We start from the raw sequence: 21,640 nt of genomic DNA, 5'->3' as shown, positions 1-21,640 counted from the left end.
TAAGGGATTTGTCCCAGCACTCAGGTATCCACCTCCCTTGGAGTGCAGACCCAAAGGTATATTGTCTTGCGCTGTAGAGAAATCTATACAATGCAAGCTCATAAATTTGCCCCTCCCTCCATGTGGTAGAAGATATGCACAACTTCTTCCCCTCCCCGCCCCCAGTTAGAAATTACAGAAACTGGGTTTAATAATAAACAAAGCAAATTTTATTAACTATAACAGGCAAATTTTAAGTGGTTAAAGGGGTAGCAAACAGAACAAAGCAGATTACTAAGCAAATAAAACAAAACACGCAAACTAAATTTGATTCACTAAAGAAACAGGCTATAAAATGTAATTTCTCACCCTAACTATTGTCACAGGTAGATTATAGAAAGTCTAGAGAGGCAGCTGCACTGGCCTGCAGCTTGAGACTTCAGGTATTTCCACTCACAGGCTGGACGCCCTCTCAACCTGGGTTCAACCTTTCTCCCCTAAGTTCAGTTCTTGTTTCCAGGTGTTTTTCAGTGTCTCTTTGGGTGGGGAGGCAGAGGGGAACCATGATCATATCACTCCCCTACCTTATATATCTCTCGTGTACGGTGGGAACCCTTTGTCTCGCAGTGGAAGAACACTGGCATTCCAAGGGGTGGGTCCAGTACCAGATGACTCAGACCCATATCTCTGCAGGGCTGTGACAGCCATTACTCGTAGGCTGTCTGGAGCACCCAGAGGAAGACTAAGCTCTTTCACAGTCCATTGTCTTTGCTAATGGGACATTAGCCCTGTCTGGCTTTTCCATTGTTGTACCTGAAGGGCTGGTTGGGGGTGACAACCGAAGTAACACATTTGAAATACAGATACATAGTCAATATTCCTAACTTCAGATACAGAAATGATACAGGCTTGATGTGACGAAGTGGACTGTTCTTAATGTTTCCTCTGAATAGTGTGGGGGTGCCTCAGTTTCCCCTATGCAGTTCTTAAGTATGTAGGGGGTGGGATAAGGGTGTATGATCATTGCAGAGCCCTAGAGGGCAGGGGTGTGCAGGGGTCTGGACACGGAGAATGGCCGACACACGTTTCCTGGCAACTGATGGCCTGGGCGCTTCCCCCCTACAAGGTGAGAGCTAAAGGGTTGGAGAAGAAAGGAATCAGGTGACCTCTTGGCCCGGGAAAGGGACAAAGCCCAGAGGAGGAGGGGCTGGAGAGAGTTTCAGTTTGGGGCTGGCTGGGACATGGAGTAAGTGCAGACGTGGTTGTCTGGCTCACTGCCCCCCAAAATGGACCCAGCTGAGGGGTCCCGTTCTCTGCACCTGCAAGCTCTGTTTTAGACCATGTTCCTGTCATCTAATAAATCTTCTGTTTTACTGGCTGGCTGAGAGTCACGACTGACTGCGAAGTTGGGGGGGCAGGACCCTCTGGCTTCCCCAGGAGCCGTGCCTGAGCGGACTCGCTGTGGGAAGCGCACGGAGGGGCAGAGGATGCTGAACGCTCCGAGGTCAGACCCAGGAAGGTGGAAGCTGTGTGAGCTTTGTGTCCTGAAGACAGGCTGCTCATAGGAAGGCGACTGCCCCAGAGTCCTGACTGGCTTCATGGGGAGCAGTTCCAGAGCATCGCCCAGGGACTCCGTGACAACTGGTGGCAGAGGTGAGATCTACTGCACCGCGTGGACGGCACTTCCTGCATTAAGTGACTGGGGAGCAGTAAAATGAAGGGGGATTGACGGGGACCAGGCGTGCTGAAGATTCAGAGAGAGACGGTTTCAGGGGGCGGTTAACCCCTGGGAGTCTGTGACCAGAGAGAAGGACTTTTGCAGTAACAGGGTCCCCCGGGGGATTGCAGCGAGCGGTCCCAGGGGCGGAGGAGTCTGCAGCTTGACCCAGCTTGGCAAAGAGGTGGTGACCTTGAGAAGGGCTGGCACACTAGGGGTTCTCCCTGGAAACCGTGGGGAGCTGAGAGCACACAGGCTTGTGAGTCCACAACAACTTGGGAAGAGCGGAGTGATGGTCTGTCACTGTCTCCTTAAGAAGGACATTGTAACCCTGTGCAGAAAGAGAGGGTTGAGCATTGGAAAGTTCATCAAAGAAGAGTTAATCGTGCAGCTGGAGGAGGATGACCGCTCTAAGGAACAGATTCCTGACCCCAAATGGGGCTATAGCAGGATCTGGGAGCAGCTGGAGTGGTAGCCAGCCAGCGCCAAGACTCCTGTCCCCGACCAGACGGGGTCTTCACGATCGGGTTCCCCATCGGGGGATCGGAGATGGATGGGATTGGAGCTGAGTCCGAGAGAGCAAGAGGACTGTGAGAGACAGCGAGAGCCTGAGAAAGAGCTTCAGAAGCAGCAGCAGCATGAACTGGCGGTGGTGGAGCGGAGAGGCATAGGGGACCTCCCAGGGGTGAGTGGGGATAGACCCCAGGGTGCCAGTTCCGCAGGGAACCTCGAGACTAAATTGCTGCCCCTGGTTAAGGAGGGGGGGATGTGGATGCCCACCTCACTGCCTTAGAGCAGGCTGGCGATTTGAACCAGGGGGACCCTGCAGAAAAGCCCCGGTGTCTAGCTCCCTTGCTGGGTCCCAAGGCCACAGACTCCGTCAGCCAGATGGGTGGGGAAGTGGACAGGCTCCCACTCCTGACCCCAACCTATATGTCTGTGTGGAGTTTCCTGGGGCCAGGCCCCTCAGACCTGCAGTGGGAGCGGAAGGTGATGGTCAATGGGGAGACATTCCTGGGGTGGCGAGATCCTGGGACAGAGGGAACTGTTGTCAGGCCCCGGGTGGTGCAGCCTCAGATGCTGAGGGGCTGTGTGAGGGTCCCAGGGACAAAGCCCCTCGCCCTCCCTATGGCCCAGATCCCTGTGCAGACCCAGGAGGGGTGGGGCTGGCTGGTTGTTGGGGTTCTCCAGGACACCAGCTGCAAGACCCTGTTGTGGGGAGACTGTGTCTCTTTGGGACAGGATCCAGGCCTTGCTCCTGTAACTCCCAAGGGTTTGAATTTGAATCCAGGGAACCAATCAGCGGAGAAGGAAATGGTCAGTGAAAATGCAGATGACCTGTCTGGCAGGTGGGGGAGCGGCTAGGCTCAGGCTACCTGCCTGCCTGTAACCAGACCCCTGGGTCTGGGTGGGACAGAGAGATGCTCCCCGCCCCCTTGCACACCAGAGAGGGGCTCAGGCTGGCTCTGATGCAGTGAGGAAAGCAGGGAGCTCGCTGCCTACCCCCACTGGGACAGCAAGGGCAGCACTGAGCACAGTGGGAGCTGAGACCCCAGCTGAGTGGGGGGAAACACAGGCAGGGCAGGGGATCTGTTGGGAGTGGCCAGGTGCTTGGTAAGGAAAGTTTGGATGAGCCTAGGCAGCCTTGTGATCTGATGGCTGTGTCTAGTCAGCAGTGTGGGAAGGCAAGGAGAGTGGAAGATGAGTGTCCCTGGACCTTACCTGTTAGCTGGGTGGAGAATTGTGACAGGGAAGGAAATGTGCCTGTATCTGTCAGGGGTATTGACTTGCCTATGGAGGGAGCTACCCTGATCTCCAAGCAGTTGCCTGTGACCAGCCTTGTGTGCTGGGACAAGGGGATGAGATCCCAAGCTGTGTGTCTGGGAAAGGAGAAAGTGTGTCCGGCTCTTCTTTGTCTGTAGAGCAGACAGAAGGGGCCTTTCAGCCTGTGATGGTTGAGGGTAGTGCTGTTGTCTCAGAGCTGGTTCTGGATTCAGCTAAAGCCCAGGAAGGGAAAGGTCCTAAGTCTGTGTCTGCTCGGGAGAATGGCCCTGTAACTAGGTCGCATCCAGTTAGTATCTATGTAAAATCCCCGAGACCAGACAATTCTGGTGCTTGTATTTTGCCTGTTGCTAGTGTGTTGTTGGGAAAGGGTGTAGCAACTCTGGAAGCTCTGCCTCTCCTGCAGCCTCTGCGTGGGGTAGTTGTCTAGGGCCACGTGGCTGTAGCTGGGATAGCCTAGTTTGTGTAACCGCTTGGCTATCAAGCTGGTTAGCACCCTATTATAGCCATGCCCCCGGTACTGGGGCAGAGTGTAGACATGGCTCATGGCGCCAAACTGGTCTGAAGTAATCCAGCTGACAGGGTGGCTGGCAGCATCCATGAGGCAGATGCTGGGGAAGTAGCGGATCAGGCTGGTCAGGTACCTCCTGCTCCTATCATTCCCCCCAAAGACCTATGGGGCTCCCTGCAGAAGCTCCTACCCCAGCATCTCTCCATCTCCCACACAGCAATTCATAGAATCATAGACTAGAATCATAGACTTTAAGGTCAGAAGTGACCATCTGACCTGGAGGAAAATTCCTTCCCTACCCCAAATATGGTGATCCGCTAAACCCTGAGCATGTGACCAAGACTTACCAGCCAGACACCCAGGAAAGAATTCTCTGTAGTAACTCAGATCCCACCCCATCTAACATCCCATCACAGGCCATTGGGCAAAGATCAATTAATTGCCAACATTAGGCTATCCCATCATACCATCCCCTAATTCATTCTGCCCCATCAGTTCTGCTCCGTACCGGGAACCATCAGCTCTGTTCCCAGCCTCCCCTCTGTACCTCCTGATGTTCTTCCACCCCTCCCAGCCCTATGGCAGCTGCAGCGGGCTCCCCTCTGCCCTTCCCAGGTTGGGTGTCCCAGGGACAGGGGGAGCCCAGGTACCGTCCAGTCCCATTGCTCACAGGAAGGGATGGGAGTGGAAGTGATGTCACCATGAGATGCTGAGAAATTCCTGCTGCCTCTTCCCCCCTCTTCTCTCCCCTTCCATGAGAAAGGTGTCACATTACTGTGGGGAGGGGCAGGGGCAGGGAACTCTTATTGCAGCAGTTCTGAGAGGCAGCCAATCAGAAGGGGCTTTCCCCCCAGGCAGGACGGGATTTCCATGAAGATCACTGTGAGACCCAGCCAAACTCATGGGATTCAGGAAAGGGGGATGCTGGAGCCAAGTGAAGTGGGCAGCTGTCTGGTTTGGGTGGGGGTGGGGGGGGAAATGGGACATGGGGCCTTTCCCCACTAACCCACACAGTGGGCAGCTCTGCCTATTGTCCCGTCTCGTTTGAACTGAGTGTCTCATTCCCCTTCCTGATAGAGATTCCCCCACCCCCAAAACGCCCCTGGGGTGCCTTTCCCTTCCTGGGTGAGGAGCCATAGACGCTGACTCCGTGGGTGCTCCGGGGCTGGAGCATCCACAGGAAAAAAATAGTGGGTGCTCTGCACCCACTGGCAGCCAAGCTTCCCTCCCCCCCACCCCACCTCTGCCTTCCCCCCGAGCGCGCCACTTCCCCGCTCCTCTGCCTACCTCCCAGCGCTTCCATCCCCGCCCACCGCCAAGCAAGCTCCAGGAGGGCGGGGGAGGAGCGGGAATGTGGTGCACTCAGGGTAGGAGGCGGGGAAGAGGCAGAGAATCATAGAATCATAGAATATCAGGGTTGGAAGGGACCTCAGGAGGTCATCTAGTCCAACCCCCTGCTCAAAGCAGGACCAATCCCCAATCAAATCATCCCAGCCAAGGCTTTGTCAAGCCTGACCTTAAAAACTTCCAAGGAAGGAGATTCTACCACCTCCCTAGGTAACGCATTCCAGTGTTTCACCACCCTCTTAGTGAAAAAGTTTTTCCTAATATCCAACCTAAACCTCCCCCACTGCAACTTGAGACCATTACTCCTTGTCCTGTCCTCTTCTACCACTGAGAATAGTCTAGAACCATCCTCTCTGGAACCACCTCTCAGGTAGTTGAAAGCAGCTATCAAATCCCCCCTTATTCTTCTCTTCCGCAGACTAAACAATCCCAGTTCCCTCAGCCTCTCCTCATAAGTCATGTGTTCCAGACCTCTAATCATTTTTGTTGCCCTTCGCTGGACTCTCTCCAATTATCCACGTCCTTCTTGTAGTGTGGGGCCCAAAACTGGACACAGTACTCCAGATGGGCCCCACCAATGTCGAATAGAGGGGAACGATCACGTCCCTCGATCTGCTCGCTATGCCCCTACTTATACATCCCAAAATGCCATTGGCCTTCTTGGCAACAAGGGCACACTGCTGACTCATATCCAACTACTCGTCCACTGTAACCCCTAGGTCCTTTTCCGCAGAACTGCTGCCTAGCCATTCGGTCCCTAGTCTGTAGCGGTGCATTGGATTCTTCCATCCTAAGTGCAGGACCCTGCACTTATCCTTATTGAACCTCATCAGATTTCTTTTGGCCCAATCCTCCAATTTGTCTAGGTCCCTCTGTATCCTATCCCTGCCCTCCAGCGTATCTACCACTCCTCCCAGTTTAGTATCATCCGCAAATTTGCTGAGAGTGCAATCCACACCATCCTCCAGATCATTTATGAAGATATTAAACAAAACCGGCCCCAGGACCGACCCCTGGGGCACTCCACTTGACTTGGGGATTTGGGGAAGGAAGAGATTTGGGGAAGGAGTCAGAATAGGGGCAGGGAGGGGGTGGAGTTAGGGCAGGGACTTTGGGGCAGGGGCGGGGAGTCATGGAAGGTGTGGAGTCGGGGCAAGGCCGGGGGCAGAGGCGGATCGAGCACCCACTGGAGGAAGCAGAAGTCGGCACCTATGTGAGGAGCCGAGGTCTGAACAGACTGTGGGCAGGGAAGGTTCCTGGGCCAGGAGAGATGTGATGCAGGGATCGGGGGAGCACAGCTGCTCAGTGCCCAAGCCCTGCCAAGGCTGACGGCTGATGGCCCTGTGCAGGAGCTGAAGAGGGATCTCCCTCCCCATGGCTGAATCCACCCCATGGCTATGTTCCCCAGTCCCTGCAGGTTCCCTGGATGAGGTTGAGTTTCCTACCAATCCCACTGGGATTCTGCTGGTGGCAACAAGACACCAGTGCCCCAGGCCCTGCATGGGGAATAGCCAGCCAGACCTTGGGCATCTCAGTGCCACACTGGCCAGGGGCCCTGTGGCACAAGCAGACACTGACCGGATTTCAGGCATGGAGCTGGGATCCAGGTGGAGATAAGTGAAGTAGCGGGACGCTTCCAGCTGGACCCCTTTAGCCACGGAGATGTCCCTGCAGGCTTCGTACACTCCATCCTGGAGCCCTGCAGGGGCAGTGACGAGCTGAGAGCAGTGGGGATGGGGACTGAATGGTGGGGAGAAAAGTGCCCATTTGTGTGGGGAGCCCAGCCTGGCACAGGGGGCGGGAGGGGCAGGAGTCTGAGTTTCCAAACCTACTGGCCCCAGCCCTTAGGGAAAAGGATGTGCTCAGCTGAGCCGACCCCAGCCCAGCCCTGGAAGGAGCAACCCCATATGTTCCTGTCCCCCACACAGCTGGCAGACTGGGGGGATCTGAGGGATTCGGGGCTGGCACTGTAGGGCGGGATCCAGGGGTTTGGCCCAGACAGAACATATATGCTTAGTCACCGTGGGGCTCTCCCTGGTGCTGTGGGGCCCATGTTACCGTGGCTCCAGAAGGCTTGGCTCCAGTTGACGGCGTTGCCCAGCAGGGCCCAGTAGGCGCCCAGGTCCCGGTAAAACGCCGCGTACATGTTGGTGTAGAAATCGGAGACGTCCGATGCCACCTGCTGCGGGAGACGTGGAGCAGAGTGGGGAACTCCCAGTGGAATGACTGATCTGCCGGCCAATTCCCCCTTCCCCCCCCCCGAGCCAGCCTGGCCCCCACCTTGGGGCCCCCTAGAAGGAAAAGGCCTCAAATCCCAATCCCCCCCTCCGAGCGAGGCTGGCCCCGCCTAGAGGAGAAAGGCTCCATGTCTTACTCCCCACCCCCCAATTCCCGCAGGCCCCCAGGTGCAGCGCGATGGCTGAGGGGAGGCACCTCTCTGTATGGCCGGGTAAGGACAGCTTTGAACTCGGGCCACGAATCCACCAGCACCTCGTACCCAGCCGGGTTCCTGTGGTTTATGGTCATCACGGCACCGAGGACCTGCCAAAGACATGGGGCATGGGTCAGAGCTGGTGGAGGGGCAGAAATTCCCGCTCTCGTGACTCTGTCAGGAGCCTCCCATTATTTACCAGGGGGTTTCAGAGTCTCATGATCTTCTGTGCCTTTGGGGAGTATTTTTCCCTTCTCAAAAATGGCCGTCCTTGCCAACTGGGCTGACACCACAGGCTGCCCTTAGTCAAGATGACTGCCACCTCACAATGATTTCAGGGGGCAAAGGCCAGGGAAAATGGCTTCCTCCAGGCTCTGGGAAGCACAGACTGGGGGGTTGCAGGAGAATGTGGGGAGCAGCAAGGAGAGGGGATTGGGGGACGAGTGGGGGGATGTGGGGTGACACTAGGGATCAGTGTGAGGGTCAAGGAGGGTGCAGGTATGTGGAGGGAGTGAGTGTTGGGGGGAGACATGGGGCAGGGCATATGAATGGGGAAGCTGTGGGGGCCTGCCTCTTCTTCCCCTGTCCCCCCCAGCTTTACTATCCTGACTTTTGGGGTCTGACCCCTGATTTGTGGCCTCTGGGCTGGTATCGCAGGGGAGACCCTGGGCATGGGAGGGTGGGGAGGACAAGGGGGCTGGTGACCCCCCACACACTTGAGCCACGTGATGGGCATGGAGCCATGGAGGAAGGCAGAGCTACCCAGCTCTCTGATTAGCTGTCACGGAGGCCGCCCATGCAGTGATTGGCTGACACGGTGCCTGGCCTGCCTGTGATGTGATTGGCTGATATGGAGCCAACTTGCCCTGTGATTGGTTGGGGAGGTCCCGCCGGCTACACTGCGTGAGCAGCAGGAATTGGAGCTGGGTTTGGACTTTGGGAGGCACGAGGGAAGAGCGGGTGGCTGGGAGAGCAGCCAGCATCTGCGGGGGAGGGGCCTGCCTCTCCGGCCTGATCTCTAACCCATCTCCCAGGGGAGTCAGAGGGACCTTCCCCTGCTCTCTGCCCCATGGAGGGGCGGGAGGGTTGAGTCCTGGCCCTGGGGGTGTGGGCAGTGCGGTTAGGCACAGCCATGTCACCGGCAGCGTCTCAGGCAAGTGCCTCCGTAGTGTCCCCTCCAGCAGCCTCAGCTTGGAGGAGCGGCTCAGGATCAGCATCTCTGATGGGGACGGACCCTTGGCAGATTCCAGCGGGTGTGGCGTGGGGGGCACCTGGGTGGGTGAAGGAGAGAAACCCATCAGTTACCTGTGTCTATCCCCCCCATGTCACAACAGAAGCTGGCAGGGTGTGTGTAACCTCCCACCCCTGCAATAACAAACCTGCAATAAAGCAGTCTGGGTGCAGCCCCTGTGCTCCCCAGAGATCCCTACAATAAGAAGCCAGTCTCTGTACTCACCAAGGATCCTACAGTAGCAATCCCTGTCTGTGTGTCTGGCCCCAGCCATGCCAGGGCAGGTCTGTGCAGAACTTGGGAGTCCCACTCACCTGGGATACAGGGGAAACCTGGAGAATTTGGCAGATAGGGTGCCTGGGGGCAGTGAGGTCCCTGCCTGGCAGTGACTGGTGGCCCTGTCCCCGCCACGTCTTGCTCTCCGTTGGGGCTGCTCCAGCCTCTTATCCCTGAGCAAATGAACCATTAACAGAGTCTGTGCCTGGCCCGGAGCTGGGGCAGCCACGTCCCTGCAATTGCAAGGCACCATCGGGCTCCTTCCATGGGCAGTGAGGGGTGAAAACGATTTCCTGGGGCCAGTGGAGTAGAATTCTGAGGAAACACAAGCACAGCCAAGAGTGGGGCATGGGCAAACCAGTTCTGCTTGTGCCCCTCAATCCTGACCCACAGCCCCTGCTGTCCCAGCCCTGGGCTCCCACAGAGCAGCTCCTTCCTAGCTTTCAGTTTCTGTCTATTGCTTTGATTTGAGGGTTGTGCTGGGAGCCCCCAATCTGGGCCCCTCTCTTTTTGGCTTTGTGCTTTCCTCTGCTCTGTGTCTTCCCCAGCCCTGTCCCCTGAGGCTTGTGTGCCCTAGGAGGCTCTCTGCCTGATTTGCTCATCATGCTCTGGCTGGGATCTTGCATGGGTCCCTATCAGTATTGGGGTACAGCCAAGAGGTCCAGGCTGGGCAGATTTCTACCTATGACAAGATGGCAAGGGGCTGTCATGGTTCGTTACCTGCCGTGCGCAATGCAATCCGTATCTGCAGCAACTCAGCATCACATTTATTACTCTGCTGGAATCCTGTATCAGAGAATCCTCAGGTTGTCTTGGCAAAGACGAGCTGAAGGCAGAGGTCGTGTTGGCAGCAACAACTGCCTCAATACGTTCAGCTCTCAGGGATCCATCTTGGCTCTCCCTCCTCTTACCTCTGCATTCCCCATGTGACTTCCTGGGATGCTGAGTCTCTGGGGTTCTCACAAACACAGTCGCCTCCCTTGCTTCTCTCTATTCCCAGAGTGCCCTCGGGAGCCAGACCCTTTGCTGGGGGCCTGAGTGAGCCACCAATGACTGAATGGGCTTTGGAGAGGGAGGACACCCCTGCCCAGGCTGGGCCCTTGTGGCTGGCAGAGCTGTGGCATGGGGCTGATGGCTAGTGGAGGAAATGTGGTCGGTGGCTGTCTGTGCTTTGCCTGGGCTGCTTGCCAGGGTGCAGATCTCTAGATGTGCGAGTCGGGCCTCATTTGCTATGGAGTAAGGAGACATTCCCCCCCCCCCCCCCCCCCGCCTTGGTTACCCCCTCCCCCCCAACTTTTAATGGGTCTATCTGCTCCACTTTTTGCCCCACCTTGCGTGCAGGATATTATCACCTGTAATGTTCAACCCCCGGCCCCCTGACTTTTTCTGAAATGACACCTCCAGTGTTGGGGTCCCTACGTGGGGGCTGAAGCAGGGAGTCCCCTGTGACAGGGTCCCCAGTGTGCAACTTGGACTATGGGACCGCTGAGTCCTCCAAACCCACCAGCTTGGTCTGTCTCTCACACTGTGATGCTGATGTCAAGCTACAAACCTCTGATACACACTGCACTTACACAGCCATCCACAGGCAAGGACACACCCAGCTGGGTCACTACAAAAAGTAATTTCCCCTCTGTTGATATTCACCGCTTCTTGTCAACTGTTGGCAATGGCCACATCCACCCTAACTGAATTGGCCCTCATTAGCACTGACCCCCCACTTGGTAAGGCAACTCCCATCCTTTCATGTGCTATAATATATATTCTGCTTATTGTATTTTTCACTCCATGCATCTGATGAAGTGGGTTATAGCCCACGAAAGCTTATGCCCAAATAAATTTTATGTATTTTATGTATTTTAAAGAATAGTTATTGAAGTTGCAGGAACAAACCATCCCGATGTGTAGAAAGAACAGTAAATATGACAGGCAACCAGTTTGGCTTAACAGTGAAATCCTTGCTGATCTTAAACATAAAAAAGAAGCTTACAAGAAATGGAAGCTTGGACAAATGACCAGGGAGGAGCATAAAAATATTGCTGAGGCAGGCAGGAGTGAAATCAAGAAGGCCAAATCACACTTGGAGTAGCAGCTAGCAAGGGATGTTAAGAGTAACAAGAAGGGTTTTCTACAGGTATGTTAGCAACAAGAAGAAGGTCAGGGAAAGAGTGGGCCCCATACTGAATGGGGAGACAACCTAGTGACAGAGGATGTGGAAAAAGCTAATGTACTCAATGCTTTTTTTGCCTCTGTCTTCACAAACAAGGTCAGCTCCCAGAGTACTGCACTGGGCACGATAGTATGGGGAAGAGGTGACCAGCCCTCTGTGGAGAAAGAAGTGGTTCGGGACTATTTAGAAAAGCTGGATGAGCACAAGTCCATGGGGCCGGAAGCACTGTATCTGAGAGTGCTAAAGGAGCTGGCAGATGTGATTGCAGAGCCATTGGTCATTATCTTTGAAAACTCATGGCGATCGGGGGAGATCCCAGATGACTGGAAAAAGGCTAATGTAGTGCCCATCTTTAAAAAGGGAAGGGAAGAGGATCCGGGGAACTACAGGCCGGTCTTAATACTTGATGCCCATTTGCATTGGCGCATTCATCACCTCAGTCATGCCTGACTCACCTAATTGCCTTCTATGATGAGATAACTGGCTCTGTGGATAAGGGGAAAGCAGTGGACATGTTATTCCTTGTCTTTAGCAAAGCTTTTGATACAATCATAGAATCAGAGAATATCAGGGCTGGAAGGGACCTCAGGAGGTCATCTAGTCCAACCCCCTGCTCAAAGCAGGACCAATCCCCAACTAAATCATCCCAGCCAGGGCTTGGTCAAGCCTGACCTTAAAAATATCTAAGGAAGGAGATTCCACCACCTCCCTAGGTAACACATTCCAGTGTTTCACCACCCTCCGAGTGAAAAAGTTTTCCCCAATATCCAACCTAAACCTCCCCCACTGCAACTTGAGACCATTATTCCTTGTTCTGTCATCAGCTATCACTGAGAACAGTCTAGATCCATCCTCTTTGGAACCCCTTTCAGGTAGTTGAAAGCAGCTATCAAATCCCCCCTCATTCTTCTCTTCTGCAGACTAAACAATCCAGTTCCCTCAGCCTCTCCTCATAAGTCATGTGTTCCAGTCCCCTAATCATTTTTGTTGCCCTCCGCTGGACTCTTTCCAATTTTTCCACATCCTTCTTGTAGTGTGGGGCCCAAAACTGGACACAGTACTCCAGATGAGGCCTCACCAATGTCGAATAGAGGGGAACGATCACGTCCCTCGATCTGCTGCAATGCCCCTACTTATACATCCCAAAATGCCATTGGCTTTCTTGGCAACAAGAGCACACTGTTGACTCATATCCAGCTTCTCGTCCACTGTAACCCCTAGGTCCTTTTCTGCAGAACTGCTGCCTAGCCATTCGGTCCCTAGTCTGTAGCGGTGCACTGGGATTCTTCCGTCCTAAGTGCAGGACTCTGCACTTGTCCTTGTTGAACCTCATCAGATTTCTTTTGGCCCAATCCTCTAATTTGTCTAGGGCCCTCTGTAGCCTATCCCTACCCTCCAGCGTATCTACCTCTTCTCCAGTTTAGTGTCATCTGCAAACTTGCTGAGGGTGCAATCCACACCATCCTCCAGATCATTTATGAAGATATTGAACAAAACCGGCCCCAGGACCGACCCTTGGGGCACTCCACTTGATACCGGCTGCCAACTAGACATGGAGCCCTTGATCACTACCCGTTGAGCCCAACAATCTAGCCAACTTTCTATCCACATTATAGTCCATTCATCCAGCCCATACTTCTTTAACTTGCTGGCAAGAATACTGTGGGAGACCTGTCAAAAGCTTTGCTAAAGTCAAGGAACAACATGTCCACCGCTTTCCCCTCATCCACAGAGCCAGTTATCTCGTCACAGAAGGCAATTAGATTAGTCAGGCATGACTTGCCCTTGGTGAATCCATGCTGACTGTTCCTGATCACTTTCCTCTCCTCTAAGTGCTTCAGAATTGATTCCTTGAGGACCTGCTCCATGATTTTTCCAGCGACTGAGGTGATGAATGCGCCAATGCAAATGGGCATCAAGTATTCAGTCATTGTGTACGTTATCTTGATGTCAGGGGTAGGCCGGTAGATGCATTCTAGATGTTCAAGTTATAGAAGACACATCGGCTGCATCTGTGACAACCCACATCTTAGAAGAGTTAAATGCTTGTCAGTTGGACCCCAAACGGATGGCTGCTTGTGCATTTGATGGAGCTGCAAACGTCTCTGGAAGACATGGTGGAGCACAAGCTTTGCTCAGAGAAAAGTGTAACCCTCGTCTCTCCTATACACACTGCAGAGGCCATCTTCTCCAACTAGCACTAGTACAAGCTGCAGAATCTTCAAAAGACATTAAAAAAGCTATAAATTTAATGTCTTCATTATATTCTTTTTTCAGCAAGAGTCCAAAAAGACTGAATATCTTGGAACTATAGAAGATAGACTGGGACTGAAGTTCAAATTAGTCCAACCTGGGAAAACCTGCTGGCTTTCTCATGAGCGAAGCCTTGGCTGTTGTCTTAAAATTACTCCAGCCGTTATTACTGGCTTTGGAAAGTATCTACCAAGATGGGATGGATCTAAGAAGTGAGGCTGGTGGATTACTTTTGCTACTACGTTCAGAGAAGACTATTGCCATTCTCTCTCTTGTAGTCTACTGTTGAAACCACTTGGGTCATTAAACAATGCCATCCAGGCAACAGTAGTAGATCTTTGTCCATGAATAGAAGCTACATTTGGATCAATCAGAGAGCTATCCACTGAAAAAATACTGGAAGAAGCCAAGACTTCAGTCCAGAAGTTGACTAATGATGGCATTTATACTGAATCCTTAAGTGAAGAAGACAAGAGTATTTGTTAAGACAACTGAAAAAGTACACAAACTTGATTCTTAAAAATCTACAACAGAGACTTCTAGATTCTACTCAACCTCTGCGTAGCTTTTACAGATCCCTGTCTTATAAAACACCGACAGTTGAGTGGAGTGAGGCACTACTAGCAATGGGCTGCCATGTTCTCAGGATAGAACAGAGAATTTGAACACAGAGTGGAATATCATACGACGAATAAATGAAGATTTGACTTCAACTTCTTTTTTATCATCACTAGTGGCTCGACCCGATCTTTATGCTCTGTTTCCTGGGCTGAAAGAAGTAGAATTCATCTTTTGCTACTCCCAGTCACAACAGCTACAGTTCTTTTTCATCATTAAATAGCATTTTGTGTTCTGAAAGAAGTCGCCTTCTGCCTGATCATGTGAACGAACTGATGAGCATATCAATTGAAGGAATGGAAGTACCGGACACATGAGAAGCCGCCAAAGATGAACGCATTGCATTCAAGAAATTCATTAACAGAGTTGTGGAAAATTATAACAAAAAACCAGGAAGGATGTAGACGTAGTGCTTCATAGAAGGCTTGAGTAGCCAACTTTAATTTGTGTGATGATTTTAAAACATGAGTTAAATCTAATAAAATGGTCATGAAACATTTTTCAGTTTTTACTATGGTGCCATACACCCTCATAGTCTCACCCCTCATCGGCCCTGACACCCCCCCCCCCCGTAAATTTGAACACCTCCCCAATTTCAATTCCTGGGGAAACCACTCGATGGGGGTGCTGTGTGTATGGGTCTGGGGGGATAGGCTCCACCAAGAAGGGCAGGTTATGGGGCTCGGGAGAGTAGGACAGACCCTGTAAAGCTGGGTACAGGGCTGTGAGGGAGGGCAAGGCCTTTGGGGATGAGGTAGCAGATCCCATGTGAGGCTGGAGCTGGGAGATGTTACTGGTTCCACGAGGTGTAACACTGATCTCCAGACTCCCGCACCCCCCTCCCTTGGCTTCCGTTAGTCCCAGCCTGGCAGGTCCCCTGGGTGGCTGGGCTGGGGACTCATGCGGGGGCTGTGCCCGCTGCTGGCCTGGGGGTTAACGTAGGGGGTTCTATGCAGTGCTGCGTTGTGGAGGATGAAGTGGCACAAGTTGGGCTGGCGCTGGAAGCTCTGCCTCTCCTGCAGCCTCTGCATGGGGTAGTTGTCCACGGCCACGTGGCCGTAGCTGGGATAACCTAGTGCGTGCAACCGCTTGGCTATCAAGTTGTTCAGGACCCCATTGTAACCGCGTCCCCGGTGCTCGGGCATAGTGACGCTACGCCCCATGGCACCATATGGGTCTGAAACAGTCCAGCTGACAAGGTGGCCAGCAGAGTCTAGGAGGCAGAAGCTGGGGAAGCAGCGGATCAGGCTTTCCAGGAACCTCTTGCTGTACTTGTTCCCCCCATAGGGCCACATCTCGTTCATCAGGTCGAGGTGGGAGACATCCAGGGTTGACAACCTCACAGCCGGGTCTAGTCTGAGGAGGCAGAGAGCAGGAGGGCCAAGCCCCAAGGGTTAGCGATCATGAATTAGACCCCAACATCATGAGATTGGCCCTAAGATCGTGAGGTTTTTTTTAAAAGATGACTGTGATTGCTGGTCTCCCTTGATAGCTGAACTCCCCCGACCCCTGGTTGTGACAGTGTTATTAACAGTCCCAGATTTATTATGGTGATTTTAGGATCTTCTGCCCAGCAATTAATTCTGCCCCATCAGTTCTGTTCCCAGCCAGATGCCCATCAACTCTTCCTAGCCCCCCCAGCCTCCCTTCTGCACCTCCTGGTGGTTGTTCTGCCCCCTCCCAACCCAGTGGGGGCTGCAGTGAGCTCCCCTCTTCCCTCCCAGGCCAGGTGTTCCTGGGATGGGGGCAGCATGTGCACCATCCTGTCCCCATTGCTCACAGGCTCAGGGCTGGGGCAGGAGGGTTGGGGAGTGGAACCGGGTGTAGGGTACAGCTTCTGGGAGGGAGTTTGGGTGTGGGAGGGGGTGGGAAGAGAGAGTGGAGCCATCCTGAGATGCTGAGCAATTCCTGCTCCCTCCTTCGCTTCTATGAGAAAGGTGTCCCATTACTGCAGGGAGTGGGGGGAAGGAGATCTTACTGCAGGAGCTCTGATTGGCTGCTCTTCCCCAGGAGGTCTTGGAGAGGCAGCCAATGAGAGGGGGCTTCCCCCACAGGCGGGGGGAATTCCGATGTAGGTGATTGTAAGATGGGCTCCCCAGTGAAACTCCTGGGATTCAGGAGAGGGGATTGCTCAAGCCAAGTGGAGGAGGGAAATGGCTGGCTCAGAGGGTGGGGAGTGGGATACGGGCCTTTCCCCACTAACCCACACTGCCTAATGTCCCTTTGGCCAGGTGAGACATGGTGTAGGGATGGGGGGAGCACGGCCTCTCGCTGCCCAAGCCCTGCCAGGGCTGGCTGATTGCAGGAGTGCCTGGTCCCCAGGGGCCACGGATGGGGTCCCATTGGTGGCACAGAAGCCATTTGCATCAGGGTTTCCTGGCAGAGGCTGGGGCCCTGTGCAGGAGCTGAACAGGGATCTCCCTCCCCATGGTTGTCCCCACCCCATGGCTACGCTCCCCAGTCCCTGCGAGGTCTCTGAAGGAGGTTAGGCTCAGTGCCAACCTACAGGGTTTATACTGCTGGCAATAGGACCCCAGTGCCCCAGGTCCTGCATGGGTAATAGCCAACCACATCTTGGGCATCCCAGCACCATACTGGCCAATTCCCTCACCCTGCAGACTGTCCCCTTCTCTACCAACCCCACCCTCCCATGGGGCCCTCTGGCGCAAGCAGACACTGACTGGATTTCAGGCAAGGTGTTGGGATCCGGGTGAAAATAAGTGAAGTAGCGGAACACCTCCAGCTTGACCCCTTTAGTGTTGGCGATGTCCCTGGAGGCCTCATAGAGCCCGTCCCGGAGCCCTGCAGGGGGCAGCAACAGGCCATGAGCAGTGGGGACAGAGACTGAATGGTGGTGACAAAAGGGCCCATATGTGTGGGGAGCCCAGCCTGGGACAGGGGGCAGGAGGGGCAGGAGTCTGAGCTTCCAAACCTACCAGCCCCAGGCCTCAAGGAGAAGGACGTGGTCAGGTAAGCTGATCTCAGCCCAGCACTGGCAAGGGGCTACCCCATATGTACCTGCCCTGCATAGGGCTCATGCAGCAGCCTTGCAGCCTGGGAAGGGGCAGTAGAGGGCTTCAGGGCTGGCACTGTAGGGTAGGATCCTGGGGTTGGGCCCACGCAGTATTTATATGGTCAGTCTTTGTGGTGCTCTCCCTGGTGCTGTGAGGCCCACATTACCGTGGATACAGAAGGCCTGGTTCCAGTTGACGGCACTGCCCAGCAGGGCCCTGTAGGCACCCAGGTCCCGGTAGTATGCCGCGTACATGTTGGTGTAGAAATCAGAGTCATCCAATGCCACCTGCCGGGGAGACATGCAGCCAAGAAGTGGAAACTCCTAATGGAATGACTGATCTGCCCGCCCCCCGCTCCCGACCAGCCTGGCCCCTGCTTGGGGGCCCCCTAGAAGGGAAAGGCCCCAAATCCCAATCCCAGCCCTCCTGAGCCAGTTTGTCTCCCAACCTGGGGTTCCCCAGTGCAGAGTTTCTCAGCCTGTGGGTCGGAACCCAAAAATGGGTTGCCAGAATATTTCAAAGGGTCCCATGGCAGCTCCTGTGGCTACTGTCCCGTGGCGCTGGCTGGACTTGCCTCCCTGCTCCAGGCACTGCAACCTCTGGGGTCCTGGTGGCATTCAGGTTTGGCCCAGCCACCATGACAATGGGAGTCTGGGTAGGCCAAATTTGAGTGAGAGGTACTGCGGCCCCATGAGCCAGGGCACAACTCCACTCTCACAAATTTGGTCCAGTTAGGGGGGCGGGATCAAACCTGAGCGGCGCTGAAACCCCAGCGTTTGCAATGGCCAGAGCAACGAGCCTAGCCCAGCCAGCCCCACACCATGGGAGCTGCTATTGTGGGGTGAGTGCTGGGCAGGACCCAACCACCCACAGGGGGCAGAATCCAACAGAAACCACCCTGGGACCTCCACGCCCAGACTATTTACTGCATCAAAATAGGCCATAAACAGTTACAAATGGGTCCTAAACCCCAAAAGGTTGAGAACTACTGCTGTAGAATGGAAAGGTTCCCAATCCCAATCCCTGCCCCCCCGAACCAGTTTGGTCCTCGCCCTGGGGCCACCTATAGGGGAAAGGACCTGAATCCCAATTCCTGCCCCCGACCTAGCCTGGCCCTCACACCCATGCCCCACCTAGAGGGGAAAGGCCCCAGGTCCCACTCCCCAGCACCCAAGAGAGCCAGACCACCCAGGTGCAGCGCGGTGGCTGAGGGACAGCACCTCTTTGCGTGGCCGTGTGAGGACGGCTTTGAACTCAGGCCACGAATCCACCAGCACCTCCTGTGCTGCCGGGTTCCCACGATTTATGGTCATCACGGCGCCATGGACCTGCCAGTGACATGAATGTGGTGGGGGTTAGAGCTGGGGCAGGGCAGCAATTCCAGCTCTCACGACTCTGTCAGGAGCCTCCCAATGTTTACCGGGCGGTTTCAGCATCTCGTGATCTTCTGCACCTTGGCAGTTTTTTGCCCTTCTTCAAAATGGCCACTGTCTCCCATCCCTGCCAATGGGGCTGACACCACAGGCTTCCCTTAGTCAAGATGACTAGCACTTCACAACGATTTCAGTTGGCCGAGGCCAGGGAAGATGGTGGTCTCCTGCCCCCTCCCGCTGGGGTTACTCTCCTGATTTTTGGTGTCTGACCCCTGATTTGTGGCCCCTGGGCTGGTATCATAGGGGAGACCCTGACCGTGGCTGGGTTAGGGTTTTCAGGCATCTGGTTTTCACGGACCTTGGCAGCTCCAGTCAGCACCACTGGCCAGGTTGCTAAAAGTCCAGTCGGTGGCACAGTGGGGCTAAGGCAGGCTCCCTGCCTGCTCTGGCTCTGTGCGGCTCCTGGAAGCTGCAGCATTTTCCCCCTCTGGCTCCTAGGCTCAGGGGTAGCCAGGGAGCTCTGCACGCTTCCGCTGCCCTGAGCACCGGCTCTGCAGCTCCTGTTGGCTGGGAATTGTGGTCAATGGGAGCTGCAGGGGCGGAGCCTACAGATGTGGGCAATGTACAGAGCCCCCTGGCCCCTCCGTCTGGGAGCTGGACATGCCAACCGCTTCTGGGAGCCACCTGAGGTTAGCTCCACCTGGAGCCCACACCCCAAACTCCCTCCTGCGCCCCAACCCCCTGCTCCAGCTCGTAACCCCATCCTGCACACAAACTCCCTCCCGGAAACTGTACTCTGCACCCTGTCCTGCTTCCCAACCCCCTGCCCCAGCCCTGAGCCCCCTCCCGCACTCCAAACCCCTCAGCCCCATCCCAGAGCCCCCTCCTGCACCCCAAACCCCTCATCCTCAGCCCCACACCAGGGCCTGCACCCCCAGCCAGAGTTCTCACCCCATTCTGCACCCCAACCCTCTGCCCCAGCCTGGAGCCCACTCCGAGCCCCTCATTTCTGGCCCCACCCAGGAGCCCACACCCCCTCCTGTACCCTAACCCCTAGTCTGTAGCCCCCTCCCACACTACAAGCTCCTGAGCCCCAGCCTGTAGCTCCCTTCTGCACCCCAAACCCCTCATCCCCAGCCCTCACCCCCAGCTGGAGCTGTCACCCCCCACTTCCAACCCCCTGTCCCAGCCCAATGAAAATAAGCAAATGAGCGAGGGTGGGGGAGAGCGAGCAACGGAGGGAAGGGGGATGGAGTGAGAGGAGATGGGGCCTTGGGGAAGGGGCGGGGCCTTGGGGCAGCAGTGGGCAAGGGTGTTCAGTTTTCTGCAGTCAGAAAGTTGGCAACCTTAGGTCAGGTGTGTCAGGGGAGGGGGATTGAAGGGGCTGGTGATCCGCTACAGACACTAGAGCCATGTGATGGGCGTACAGTCATGGAGGGAGCCACAGCTACCCAACTCTCTGATTGGCTGGCATGGACCAACCTGCCCTGTGATTGGCTGGGGAAGTCCCGCCAGCTACGCTGGATGAGTAGCAGGAATTGGTGCTGGGTTTGGACTGTGGGAGACACAAGGAGCGAGGTAGGAGTGGGTGGCCAGGAGAACTGAGCAGCTAGTGCCTGGGGGGAGTCCTGCCCCCCATGCTATCTCCTATCCTGTGGGCAGAGGAGCCTGCCCCTCCAGCCTGCTCTCTAACCCATCTCCCAGGGGAGTCAGAGGGACCTTCCCCTGCTCTCTGCTCCATGGGTGGGGCAGAGGTGGGGGGGTTGAGTCCCGTCCCAAAGGTGCGGGCAGTGGGGCTAGACACAGCCATGTCACCTGCAATGTCTCAGGCAGGCGCCTCCGTAGAGTAGCCTCCAGCTGCTGCAGCTTGGAGGAGCAGTTCAGGATCAGCATCTCTGTCAGGATGGGCCCTTGGCAGCTTCCCGGGAATATGATGTAGGGGACACCTGAGAGGAGGGAAGAAGAGAAACCCTTCAGTTATGTGTGTCTATCCCCACACCCCCAAGTGACCCCAGAAGCAGGCACGGTGTCTGCAACCTCCAATCTCTACAATAACAAACCTACAATAACATACCAGTCTGGGTGCAGCCACTGTGTTCACCAGAGACCCTACAATAACAATCCCTGTCTGTGGCCCCAGCAATGCCAGGGCTGGTCTGTGCAGGGCTAGGGTCGCCCAACTAGCTTCCACTCACCTGGGCAGTCTCTGTGGTAAGGTAAGGAGCAGTCCTGAAGAAGGCAGTGCGGTCCCGTCTCCACTGGATCTCTCCCTTGACTACTGCTCCAGCCTCTTAACCCTGAGCGAATGAACCATTAACAGAGCCTGTGGCTGGCCCTGAGCCGGGGGCACCTCCCTGAAGTCACAAGGCACGATCAGGCTCCTTCCATGAGCAGTGAGGGGTGAAATGATTTCCTGGAGCCAGTGGAGTAGAATTCTGAGGAAACAAGAGCACAGCCAGAAGTGGGCCATGGACTTTGATAGAGGGTTCTGTTGGGATGGGAGCCTCCAGGCTGGGCACCTCTCCTTGGCTGCATCCTTCCCTCTGGCCTGTGTCTCTCCCAGCCTTGTCCCCCGAGGCATGTGTGTCCCTACACTCTGTGCTTGTTTTGCCCATGCAGAGGCTGGGATTTCACATAGGTCCCTCTCAGGATTGGGGAGGGGTCATGGGGTCCAGGCTGGGCAGGTTTCACCTACCAAAAGATGGAAGCCCTCTGGGATGTGGCTGTCATGATTCATTACCCGCCGGGAGCAATGCAATCAGTATCTGTCACGACCTAGCGTCATATTTATTAATTAGCTGGAATCCAGCATCAGAGAATCCGAGCTGAAGGCAGAGGCCATGGTGGCCCAGCAACTCTGTGGGATCCATCTTGATTCGCCCTCCTTTTGTCTCTGCAACCTTGTGTGAGTTCCTGGGATGCTGAGTCTCTGGGGTTC

The 21,640-nt window shown here is 55.0% G+C and overlaps 2 protein-coding genes across 2 annotated transcripts; both read right to left on the bottom strand.

Annotated features, from left to right (window-relative positions):
- Nucleotides 1-1,977: 1,977 nt before the first annotated feature.
- Nucleotides 1,978-9,416, bottom strand: LOC119566517 (glycine-N-acyltransferase-like protein 3). The gene is made up of 6 exons (XM_037901487.2): nucleotides 9,313-9,416; nucleotides 8,907-9,038; nucleotides 7,770-7,877; nucleotides 7,395-7,518; nucleotides 6,915-7,035; nucleotides 1,978-2,027 (listed from the first exon to the last, which is right to left on the bottom strand). The coding sequence occupies exons 2-6, from the start codon at nucleotides 8,982-8,984 to the stop codon at nucleotides 1,997-1,999; spliced, it is 462 nt and encodes a 153-aa protein (XP_037757415.1). The 5' UTR covers nucleotides 8,985-9,038; nucleotides 9,313-9,416; the 3' UTR covers nucleotides 1,978-1,996.
- A 5,513-nt stretch (nucleotides 9,417-14,929) lies between these two features.
- LOC119566516 (glycine N-acyltransferase-like protein 3) lies at nucleotides 14,930-21,029 on the bottom strand. Its single transcript, XM_043549583.1, has 6 exons — nucleotides 20,898-21,029; nucleotides 20,518-20,648; nucleotides 18,550-18,657; nucleotides 17,496-17,616; nucleotides 16,997-17,117; nucleotides 14,930-15,671 (listed from the first exon to the last, which is right to left on the bottom strand). Exons 2-6 carry the CDS (start codon nucleotides 20,593-20,595, stop codon nucleotides 15,170-15,172), a joined length of 930 nt encoding a protein of 309 aa, XP_043405518.1. The 5' UTR covers nucleotides 20,596-20,648; nucleotides 20,898-21,029; the 3' UTR covers nucleotides 14,930-15,169.
- Between the last annotated feature and the right edge of the window lie 611 nt (nucleotides 21,030-21,640).

The sequence above is a fragment of the Chelonia mydas genome, chromosome 6 (genome assembly GCF_015237465.2).
Source record: "Chelonia mydas isolate rCheMyd1 chromosome 6, rCheMyd1.pri.v2, whole genome shotgun sequence".
Lineage (NCBI taxonomy): Eukaryota > Metazoa > Chordata > Testudines > Cheloniidae > Chelonia > Chelonia mydas.
Note: the sequence above shows the minus strand (reverse complement) of the source record. Positions and strands in the feature narration are given on the sequence as shown.